The 12,874-nt window shown below is 36.4% G+C and overlaps 2 protein-coding genes across 7 annotated transcripts in view; both read left to right on the forward strand.

Annotated features, from left to right (window-relative positions):
• Window positions 1-12,874, forward strand: part of LOC118745678 (neprilysin-3) — a gene marked incomplete at its 3' end in the record, with an annotated part of 330,193 nt that overhangs the window by 4,131 nt on the left and 313,188 nt on the right.
• Window positions 7,822-9,405, forward strand: LOC118745679 (the record flags this gene model as incomplete). The annotated part of the gene is given in 1 exon segment (XM_036479256.1): window positions 7,822-9,405. A coding segment is annotated over 1 exon segment (681 nt), but the record flags the coding sequence as incomplete, so codon positions are not given.

Here is a 12,874-nt window from a genome sequence, read left to right on the forward strand (position 1 = left end):
CAATTTTTCCTAATAAACAATCGTGGTACAAAGCTCAATAAAAATATAAAAAATAAAATGTTAACAAGCCACAATAACATTGACCAATATTTATAATGTTTTTCAAGTAAACATTTTTGCTACTTTTGTATGCATAAGAATATTGTTTGTGCTTTAACCAAACCCGTAAAAATCAAGAATCCAAGCTATATATGTATGTACAACATTTGCAATAATTCAACAAATTTTCGGAAAATTTTCGAAATTTTTACTCTGAATTTTTATAAAAGTTTTGAGTTTACAGTTTTATAGCCTATTGAACTTAAGTATAACCAACAATGTGGAAGCAAAAAATTCCCATTGATTTAAAATTTCTTTGTTTAATTACGTACTTGCCCAGTTTTCATTTTATCTAAATAATCATTTAAAATATTTTGGCAACCGAAATTTTTGAATGGAGCAGGATATGTTCGCCTTTAATTGATATATGTACATTTGAAAGGTCCAAACAAAAAAATTTCCAAGATAGGGTTTGGGGCACCTTCCAAAATTTTTCCTCTTTGGTACCAGCACCTTATGTTTCTAAATATAAATTTAGAGGATGCTCATATTGTACTCTAGATGTAGTGTGTACATATATTAATCCAACAATTGGTTAAGCAACCTAAAAACCTTTCAAATTTAAATTATCTAAAAAATATCACAAGCTTCAATTGTCATGGCAACAGTATCTTTTTAAAAAAATCACCAGTTTCATAGCGATCCAAGCGTAGCGTATTTCCAGGTCATTGAGCACCCTGTATTGGTTGCAGTAGAAAACTGAAAGTTGGTTTATATATTACAAATATTAAAAGGAAAAAACTAAGGGAGTGCCCGGTTTTCTTGTAAGCAAATTTTTTTGCGAATACAAAAATTGGACCACTTTAAATGTACAAACATATGTTTTTATGTATACATATATAAAGTGTGCGCGCTTTAGTGCAATAACGCAAATTAATGCAATAAGGTAGGCTAAACTTTTATAACAAAACAATAACTAAGAATAATAAAGCGGAAATAAAAAGTTTTATTTGTATTCAAACAAAATACTTTAACAAAAATCTACCAAAATGAAACTAAGTTTACCTTTTTACTAACCCAAATTTTGTCTACCAAATTTGGTAATAATTTACCAAAGTAGCAACCCTATATATATGTACACATATATGCACCTAAAATGTAATCTCTCATCAATACCTGTTGCCATAATGAATTTAATATTTCAGTTCTTCAACCTGGTTCTCCTATAAATGGAAAATATTTAAATTTGCATCTCGGTAAATACAAGTACGTGCGCACATGTACATATACAATACATTCAAACTTAATGGAATAATAAAAAAAATCAAACAGCTATCGATTTGTTCGAAAACAACACGCGACTCATTGTTTACATATTTAGTACCACGAAGCACATAAGGAAAAAGTGACGATTTAGCTATACAAAAATAATTAACTAATACAATTGATTTGAGGTGTGGGAAATTAATATTATATGATGGTTTAAAACCATTTAAGCAAAAATAACAGCATTAATGAAAATATACAGCGTGGCGACGAATAACTGTTACCCAGTTTTTTTTGAGAAATAAAAGGGGCCTTTATAAATTTTGCGAAAAAAGTATTTTATTGTTAATTTTCCACAGATTTTACTTTAGTTGTATTAGTTAGTTTTTAAATTTTAATCCTTATCTACATTTGCCAGCAGTGTAAACTTTGAGGGAAAAGTTCATTTGGCACGCAAGTCTTTTTCAGGTGTAGTTTTTCTTAGGCTTTGTATAAAAAAGTACAAAAAAGAAAAAAACTGTATAAGGTTGGTCGAATGAATGGCCGTCCTAGTCACCAGTCCCGAGTCTATTAGATTTTTGAGTATAAGGCCTTATTTTGGACAGAAGGGGGAGTATAAGGGACTCAAAATGGAGAAAACTAGCCTATGGTTACAGAAGATATGGAACAAATTAACTGACGAGGACCTGCGTGCCAAATGAACTTTTCTCTCAAAGTTTACACTGCTGGCAAATGTAAATAAGGATTAAAATTTAAAAACTAATTAATACAACTAAAGTAAAATCTGTGGAAAATTAACAATAACATACTTTTTTCGCAAAATCTATAAAGGACTCTTCTATTTCTCAAAAAAACCTGGGTAACAGTTATTCGTCGCCACGCTGTAAATTTACCGACCCCTGCGAAAAATTGTTTTATCCACTGTGATATGAAATAAATAATAGTAACAGAAAAATATTGTACAAGTTGACCTTGGACAACATAGGGGTTTCATAGCAAATTGAAAATTTGGAGATTCATCGTTTCACTTTTGTATTTTTATATTTTTTATTTGCCAATCAGATAATGTAAACAAAATACAATTACTCCTAAAGCGCTTCAAAGGGACAGCTAAATTTTTGTGAGGACTTTCTAAGCAAATCAAAAAATATGTTTATAAAACAGTCACCGACTATCACTCGTGTCGAGCAGACGTGTTTATCGCTGTCATTTCGCCCCGAGCTCAGTTTACGACTTCTAGTTGTGCATTAAGCGTTTCGCCCTCTTCGTCTCTGAATTGAGCTGTTAACTAAATTTTAGTACTTCGTAGTACAAAAATAAATACACAAATTTTACTGTGGTGCATAAGACGCGGCGCCCCCCCGGGCCCCCCAATCTTGGGACAACAGATTTGCCCCACTGGCCTCTGATCCCCAACCAAAACGAAAAAAAATTAAAAAAAGCATTGAGACTTTCCCTAACCTTCCATAAATCGAAACAAAAAATCTTAAATACATAGTGGTATCTTCCGCTGATGACAACAAACCATTAATTAAATACAATCGTTTTGCAGTTCATTCAGCCTTAAAATTAATATGTAATACCATGTCCCCACCGGAGCTAACCACGTAGTTATGGCTACTGAGTTGGTTATCCCGATAACCCGCTTGATTAGGCGTAGTTTCGCCATATAAAAATGACAGCACTTAACCATTTCACTGAGATGGTTAAAAGCTAACCAACTCGAAACCACGTCGAGAGTCTGATACAACCCTGTGTTTTCCCGCCATCTGTGGGTCATTAGCGTTAAAATGTAAAGAATTCGTTCCCTACTAGTGTTTGGACTCAGCTAAAATCAGATTAAATTTACTCCGGTTTTTAAAAAAATTTGAAATCAAGTCTTCTACTCCGCTTGACTTCAAATCTATTCCGTTTTTTCATTCATGTTATGCCCCTCTTGGGGCCGTTTTTTGAGTGTTCACCACCGGTTTAAGTAAAAAATTGAAAGTTAGCCAAATCTCACTGTTAAAAAGTAACTTTTTCATAGCAATGCGCCAATAAAGTAACTTCGTTATTTTTTGATGTATGGCTGTTCAAATTGGCGGATGCAGAACTTTACTTAAGTTGTTAAAAAATATATGTAAAATGAAATTTATATAAAGTAGAAAAGGTTTTTTTTTTTTTTAAATTAAGTGTTAGATACGTTCTACTATATAGAAAATGTTAAAAATTACCTAAATTGTAACATATCCTTACATTGCCTCGCGTACTTATTTTGCATGAATAGAAAATATTTTAGTCAAACAATTAATGTCAGAAACAAAAATTCAATCTAATACGGAAATTTTGTTTTTGCTCCGATTTTTGCAGGAATTTATTCCTGAATAGATTTTTGGAAGGCCGAACACTATTCTTTACATTTGTACTGTTTTATAAACCTTAAACCGCAGTGTGGACAGCAATAGTTAGTGAGGTGGTTAAGTTCGATTTGAGATGGTTAACTTTTTGGTGGGGACATGGTATAAGGATATTATCAAAATTACCGAATTACGTGATGGCAGTCTGTGCCTATTATTAAAAGACAAACTGACTGCTGAAAAGTTCAATCGTACTAAGTTTTTACACGGTGTCTGCGAAGAGAATACAACGTATCACGACAAACTAAACTACACTAAAGGCACAATATATGCCCCATGCTTAATCGATCTCAGTGAAGACGAAATTGTTAAAAACCTATCTGACCATGGAGTTGTAGAAGTGTATAAGTTTGCAAAAATTATAGACGGAAAACCAAAACATACCGGGGTATGTCTCCTCACTTTTGATAAGTACCATCTTCCCAACCGCGTGGATGTCACATGGCATTCAGTCTTGGTCAGACCATATTTTCCTAGCCCAACGCGATGCTAAATCATACAGCGAAACGCTGCAGCAACCCAAAAACGTGTGATCAATGCAATTTACCTCCTCACACCCCAGACATATGCACTCGTACACTGTGTGCAAACTGCTCAGGAGAGCATCCCTCTTCTGACAGATCTTGTCCAAAGTTTCTACAATCAAGAGAGATTTTAAAACTGCAAGTACAAAACAAATGTACAATGAAAGAAGCAATAAATCTATACAAAAATCAAATTCCTTTAATTGTCGGTGGCCCTTCTTTCTCCTCTCTTATTAGAAACCAAACCATAAGGAATTGCCAAAAACAACATTCAACGCAAACTGCACAAAACGGAAATCAAAAAAGACCACTCGATCAACAACAACAACAGCATTTATTCTTCCACAAACCAGAGAACAAAACACAATCAGTGACAATTTCTTGTGTGACCTTCTGTCGCAACATATCACTCGGTATCAAAACTTACTACCTGCTCAGGACAATATTGAAATATCTTCTCAAAACAACAATCAACTCGAAAACAATAATACCGCAAATAGCTCGACTAACGAAAACCACTTTCTGCCTTCAAACTACTCAACAATGAACAACATAGAAAATATGGAAATCGAAAAAACTCAAAACTCTATTGATACAAACAATTTTAGATTTTCCAGTCCCACTTCTCTTTCTAACAACCTTCACTCCTTCTCATTAGAAGATCAATCGGGAAATGTTTAGCTATTTGTACAACGATTTAGGGGCGCGGGCGGAGGGGGACGGGGTGTGGGCCCCACAAATCTCCCCTAAACGAAAGAGGATTGACGCCGCTTTATGAAAAGTTACCCCTCCCCACCAACCCCTCCCACAGACCTCTGTGGAGCTGTTTGAAAATAGGGGAATTTTAGATTTTTTGCAAGGAAAAAACAAAGTTAAACTTGCGTCCGAAGAAGGGGGGTGAACACCTTTTGCAGAGAGCACCTTTCTGCGTAGGCGGCCTTCGGCCGCGCTTAGGGGATTATAACCCTTACTACGTAGAATTCTCCTTTCTGTGTGACATAACTGGGGCTACCGCCCAGTGATGTAACCAGGACGAGGTAACTAGAATTCCCTTTCTGTGTGGTAAACCTGGGACTTCCGCCCCAGTGATGTCTATTTTGGTTACTGGGTGTTTTATAAAAATATCTTGTATATAAAAATGGGTATACAAATTTATAATAAAAATTTGCAACAAATACCATATTTCGAACCGACATTATTGTTAAATTAGTGCACAGATTTAGTAAATTAAATTTTTGTAAGAAAGCGTGAACTGTTATCTACAAGTGTGTCTACAAGTTTTTTGATTCGATTCACGCGTTTGGGCACAGCAACCCAAAATCGTTGTACAAATTCATAAACAGTACCCGATCAATCTTCTCAATATTAATTACTCATACATTATATATATGTGTATATATATATATTTATATATGTGTATATATACGTACATTAGCATAACCCTAGAATACAACTTGCTAAACTTTTTCCAATGATTTCTATACTGCAATGGAACGTCAACGGATATTTCAATAATTACCACTAGATACAGCTAATTATAAAAGAACTGAAGCCATCAGTTTTATGCTTACAAGAAACGCATAATCGCCATAATTTCAATCCGAATCCTCCAAATGGCTATAACGGCTACTTTTTTAATCCCCCTCAGAATAAATACAGCAAACAAGGTGTAGCCATTCTGGTAAAAAAAGACATACCGCACAAAATACTTTTTACCGATGACTCCTTACCCAGTATTGCAGTAGAGATAATTCTAAGATCAAAAATAACACTAGTTAACACCTACATTCCACCTAAGCAACATTTCTCCTGTGTAGATATTTTTCACATTCTAAACAAATCACAAAACCCTATGCTTTGGTTGGGAGATTTTAATTCCTGGAGCCCAATTTGGGCTTTACTAAGCACCAATATTATAGCTTTAAACGACGGCAGCCCCACACACTTCTCCACCCACCAGACGTTCACACACGTAGATGTATCTACATGTTCCGCCAATATTTACCCAAGATGTACATGGAATGCCCTCAACGACCTCCACGGAAGCGACTACTTTCCGCTGTTAATAGAAATCACAGGACAGACAGACACAACTGGAAAAAAATTCAAGCCCATTTTTTTTAACAAATAAAGCTAATTGGGGAAACTATAAAGTACTCTGCTCTGAACTATCTGCAAAATATGTTGTTTCCAATAATACTAACCAAGAGGCAGCTCTCATTCGAAAAACCATTTGTTCAGCAGCTCGCTCCTCCATTCCTCAAACAAAAAACACATGTCAGCGTCGGTATAATCCATGGTGGAATAGTGACTTAGAAAAGTGAAGAACGCTAAAACAAGAAAGCTGGCATAAATTTAAAAGAACGCGCAACTTATTAGATCTTTTAGCTTATAAACGCGACAATGCCATGTTCAAACGTGAAACCAAAAAGAAAAAAAAAATAGTCAGGAAAAGTTTACCAGCAACATTAACCCGAAATCCACTTCCCAACAAATTTGGCAGGACATAAGATGTCTGTGTGGCACAAAAAAACAGAAAATAATTAATTGCTTAAACACCCAAAGTGGCATCATCAACGACCCAAAAAGCATTGCAAACGCGTTTGGTACTTACTGGAGTTCCTACTCCAGTGACTCGAATTTCAACAATCAGTTCGTGACTGAGAAAAACAAATGTCCAAACTACACTTTGCACCCAGACGAACTTAATAATTCGGCCAGACTCTTAGAAATAGATACATATCTCCATTGACGAGTTCGATGACGCAGTATTCAACTCTAAAGGCAAAACACCCGGCCTCGAAAGGACTTCATATGCAATGCTAAAAAATATCCCAGAGGATCTTAAAAAAAGAATTGTTGTACTTTATAGCAAAATACTCTCCGACGGCATATGCCCTCAAAGTTGGAAAATAGCCGAAATCGTTCCAATACCTAAACCGGGTAAACCTTCTGTAGAAATAACCAGTTTTCGGCCTATTTCACCCCTCTCATGTTTAGCAAAAACCCTGGGTCTCGACTTTGAAAAGGCTTACGATCGCATCGGAGCTCATATAGTTTTAAAACAATTAGCAAAGTGGAAAACAGGTCCAAAGATATATACTTTTATCAAAGGTTTCTTATCCCCCCGAAGGTTTCGTGTTGAAGTGCACAACATATTTTCCCACTGCCTACCACTTGATAATGGAGTCCCCCAAGGCTCCCCCTTATCAGTGGTCATATTCATAATAGCATTCAACGAAATCAGCCAAATGTTATCCAAATATCCAGTTGAGCATTGCATGTATGCAGACGATATCTTAATATTTTCACGGCAACTAGACCTTACCAACGTTAAACAAACTTCCTCTGAAATATTGAACAATATATTCAATTGGTCTCTTACTTCGGGAGCTAAATTATCCTTACAGAAATGTAGCATCTCACATATCTGTTGTAAAAGACAATGTGACAATTTCAACTTTTCGTTTAACAATATAAAAATACCAACTGTAAGTGAACTTAAAATATTAGGACTTATATTCGATTCTAAGTTTAGATTTAAGAATCATTGTTTTTATATAAGAAACAAGCACCTTAAAAGGCTAAATATCATATCATTTATTCAGCCAAACACACTTATCAATATTGCGAGATCACTATTATTATCTGTTATCGACTATGGACTTCCAATCTACGGACATCACGCAGGCAGCGAATTAAAAAAAATCTATGCGCCATACCATACGGCAATCAGACGCAGTCTACGAGTGTTTCCCACTACAAACGTCAAAAACATCCTCGCCGAGTCTGGAATGCCACATATTAACGAACAACTAGAGAATAATACACTGCGGCTCATACCCAAGATATACCACGGCTCCAACCCAGCGTTGTACAAAGATTTATGTTCAGCCATTCGACGCAAACGGACATTAAAGAAACCTTCAACTATACATACAATTTTGCAATATGCAAACAAACTCGACATAAACCTTAAATCGAAACTTTCGGTGACCAGCAAGTATCCACCATGGGCTCTAGACCCTTCTGTTATAGAAGACAAATTGATGAGCCTCAACAAAACTTCCACAAACAGTATCGCATTCAGACAACTTCTCATGCTCCGCGAAAACGAACTTAGGTCAGAAGGGTGGAAATTTATTTACACAGATGGGTCAAAAAATCTCCACAACACTGCAAACGCAGCTGTTTTGGATAACTCAAAAACCATCAATAAGGGACTACTGTTGTCTCCCTGCTCCGTCTATACTGCTGAAGCATATGCCGTAAAATAAGCAGCTCAATGGTCCACGTCATCTAAGGGCAAATATGTAATTTGTACTGGCAGCCTCGCAACAATTACAGCTGTACTAAACACCCGCAACTTCCCATCCCTATCCACTAAAACTAAATTAGTTAAACCTAATGTGGATTCCCGGCCACAGCGGAATTCAAGGTAATGAATCTGCCGACAAAGAAGCGAAAGACACCACACAAGCTCCATGTCACTTCGTCAAGACTATAGAAAACAATGACGTTATCCGATACGTAAAGAACTATTCAAAAAACAACGTAAAGGCTACATGGTATAATTACAACCACCTCTAATGGTCCATAAACCCCGATCGCGAAAAAGCTATATACCCTTCCAGCTGCAGCATTCCGGAAATCAAAGTTTTCACTCGGCTCCATTTAAGCCATTGTACATTAACGCACCAATACATTCTTCAGCGCAACGCAACCACTGGATGCCGTTTCTGCAATGGTACAACTACGTCTACAGAACATATTTTGGATCAATGCTCTGCCTTCCGCGCATTCAGGGATGAATACTTTTCTTCTAGCCCTTCCAAACTTCTCAAAGAACTGACAACAGATAATATAAGAAAAATATACAAATTTATTTGCAAAGCTCAATTAAAGCATCTTATCTTAAATAGAGTGTTACTTTCCAAATATGTTTATACACATTCTTGTACTGTAAAAAGACATTCACGCAATTATATACTTATGTTACAATTTATAGATTAATATTAGCCCACATCCGAAGGCCCTGTAGCTAGTGCTGTTATATTCGTAGGTAGTATAATTATTTATAATTATATTCCCTTTTAGTAAATAAATAAATAAATACATTTTTATAAAAATCAAATGAGGGTACTCCGGGGTACTTTTTTATCATCTACGGTATAATTATTTTCTAATTTTATATAACCCTGTTAAATAACTACAATTTTAAAACTGTTACACGTAAACTAATGAAAAAATAAAAACTTACTTGTAAATAATCCTTCTTTAATATAAAAATAATTTTAAAAAGTTACTTTTACACAGACTATAATTAATACAGGACTACCGCGTATGACCGATTGAGGTGCCTATGCCAACGATATGCATTTGGCAAGTTACGGGTACTCTAGTAACATAATGCAAAACGTTGCTTCCTAACTAATGTGACCAACTATTTCATAGCAGAAATACAGGTTAGGTTGAGTTAGATTAACGCCGCGAGCCGATTACCAAATTTCGAATGCGGCTAATTTCAATCCCTGAGAGCTCAGTGTTAGTTAAGAACAGCGAGCCAAAATCCTTCCATCTTAGCCTCGCGAAGGTTGGACAGTCTAAAAAAAGTGTGGAGATGATTTCGCTTCATCTTCCTCTTGACAGCTGATACAAATGGAATTAGTTGAAATTCCTAGTCTTACCGAGTGAATATCAATCGCGTAATGGCCTGTCAGAACCCCCATCGCTAGCTCTTGAGGGGTGACGTGGTATTCGGCACCTTTAAGGAGTATCGATGGGTCACTCGTTAGTATTTTAAAGTGTCTTATAAAAACATTTTTTGCAGCGGAGAAACGTCTTCTTGTCCTCGTTTGTTTATTTTATTATGTATGTAATAAAATATGCGAGTACGAAGTATACATGTTAGTCTCGCGCTCACCGAGCACACACTAGACCCAACCATCCAAGAGTGTACCGCAGGAGGAAAGAGGCGTCCCTAGTTGCTACTTATCTGGGGATAACGTGTTAAGAGTGCTTTTCCAATGCCAGGTTATCAGCCAGCCACGCAGTTTTCCGCGATGTCACTGTGTCCCGGCTCCTAAACTAGAAGAAGTACCTAAGAAGTATTCTGACACGATGGATAAAGAAGTCAGATATTCCTTTACCGAATTCTAACGCATCATCATACCCTTTAGCAGTGAGTGTACCGCTTCCTTGATGGCAGCTATTTCCACCCGAAAGACATTGCATAAGTCCGGAGCCTTAGCAACCCCGCCCTACGCAGTCCTCTCTTGAGGGAATATAGGTATAGAGAGCTTCTGACAGAGATTTCGGAGGCGCTGTAATCTATGTGCTCAGGGCGGGTCTTGAAATATATTACGCGAGGTCACCGAGGGGGGCGGGGGGATAAACATTGCCAAAAGTGGGTCACGTAGTATGGGTATGTTCCCTTAGGCTGGTTTCAACCCCGATATTATGAATAGAATTGCCTATTGCCTCTGGAGTGACATTGTTGAGGCTCCCTCGATATCGAAGAAGGCCCCTAATGCGTGAAGGCTTCCTATGACCACTTTAGCAATATGTGGAGAGTGGTATCCACCGACCTTGCAATAGCATGTTGAGCTCTTGAAAGATAGTCACGAGGAATTGTGTTTCTTATGTACACGGTCAAAAATTTGGGTTTAATTTTTAAACTGCGCTGGGACTACTGCCTTTTTTAATCTTTTATAGTCTACTTTTCAAACCAGTCAATAGTTTTAAGCAATTTTTAATAAAAGGTTTAAATTTTAGTCCAAAAAGTTCGTGGTTCAAAAATCAAACCAAAATGTTTTAATTCAAGTTTCTAGACTTCATATATAGAAAATTTGGTTTAAATCTAAACCGAAATAGAAAATGTTTGCACACAGCGCAATGTGGTGTTGATTCAAACTCAACATATGAAAGCACATTTACATGCGTGGCTGTAGTCCAAAAAGTTTAAAATTGAAACCGAAATTTTTAACCATGTACAGGTCTATCCATCTATCTTGCGGTTTTAGCAAAAACGAAGACAGACTTAAAGGCTTAAAATCCCTAGGAGAAACATTAGCGCCTTTCCTTTCTTACGGTTTTAGCAAAAACGAAGACAGACTGAAAGGCCTAAAATCCCTAGGAGAACCAGGAAAGCCTTTCCGGCCGTCAGAATGAACGCAACACTAACTACCCTCCAAGCCTTGGGGATGTACCCGGTCCTCACGCAGTTCGCAAGTATGTTGCAATTGGTCTCCGGCGACTTAAATGGTTTGAACGAATTTATCGCCCAAGCCATGTTACGATCGTCTAGAAAATCGGAGAACTACAGGACCTGAAGTACAAAATATTGTAAAGAAGTACATTTGACTGTACTTAGAAGTACGAAGTACAAGAGCTAAAAAAGAAGTAATGTACTTTCGAAAGAAGCACGGTTGGTCACATTATTCATAACTAATACTGTCCCTTAGTTGGTCAAACATTAAGGAACGTTCATAAGTATTCTTATAGATGTTAAACATCATCGCAATTTTAGATTTTTGTCCAGCTAAATCGTCACTTTAACATTATGTGCGCCGTCTGCACACGATGTACGAGAGGCGTATGCTTTGTTGCCTCACACTTTTAATCACATACCTAAATAGGGAGTAGTATAGCCGCGGCTCTGACAATAAAAGTATCCAAAAAGAATGAAAGATTTATGGAAAAGTATCCACTCCAAAAAGAGGTACAAACAGACCAAGAATATATCATTTAAACGCACACCATAGTTGAGTTTAGTTGGGTTATCCAGTTCAGTATCACTATCATTTGTCACGGAAACGGTCTGGCTCACTAATTTTATACTACTAGCACGAGGAAGACGAAATTATAAAAATGAACTCACCAAATGGGGAGAAGTATATTAAAACGAAATAATAGTCACTTAAACAAGTTAAAAAAGCAATGGCAGAATATATGTTTGTGTACATGTACATTCATTTGTCAGTGCTACCAAACCGTACTGCCATATTATCAGTGAAACAAACCAAAAAGATCGGATCATAAATTGAACCAGATTTTTATCAGGATCATATCGTTGTTGTTGCATTTGAGTGCAAATTTTTTATCCGAATCCCGATCATTGTCTACGGAACCACAGCATATGTATCCTTCTGTTTATCTTTTTTCGGACTATGGCACAAAATTAAATTAGTATATCATATGTGTATGGGCATATTCTGGCGTTTCAAATTACAAATTGCTTACGGGTAATGGGAAGGCAATACTGTATTTGCCCCCGAAATTTGCATTCGGGCGTTATTCAAAAGGAAGCAATTTTCAGATGATCATCGAAGTCAAAAGATTTCCGAAACTTTCATGCATGGAAGAGCACTATCGACAAGGATAATTTGAAGAGAAAATAACTAAGTATACAAAATGTGTGTATTGTAACAGCAAACTAAAGGTTGGGTTAACTTTAAAATCATTTGACATGTTCGTTGCGGATGTACCGTTGCGGATCCTTACTATTTTATATTTTTAAGGAATGTTTTCGTTAACTTCCCCTTCAGGTTTTACAAATGTTATTATTTTTTATTAAAATTATTATTTTTTAATTTTTTTCTTAAAAAAAAAAAGATTTTTATCTTACCCGCTTAAGTACCTAACCCGCTT

This window comes from Rhagoletis pomonella, unplaced genomic scaffold (assembly GCF_013731165.1).
Source record: "Rhagoletis pomonella isolate Grant_MI unplaced genomic scaffold, Rhpom_1.0 Rhpom_scaffold_00009, whole genome shotgun sequence".
In the NCBI taxonomy this organism is placed as follows: domain Eukaryota; kingdom Metazoa; phylum Arthropoda; class Insecta; order Diptera; family Tephritidae; genus Rhagoletis; species Rhagoletis pomonella.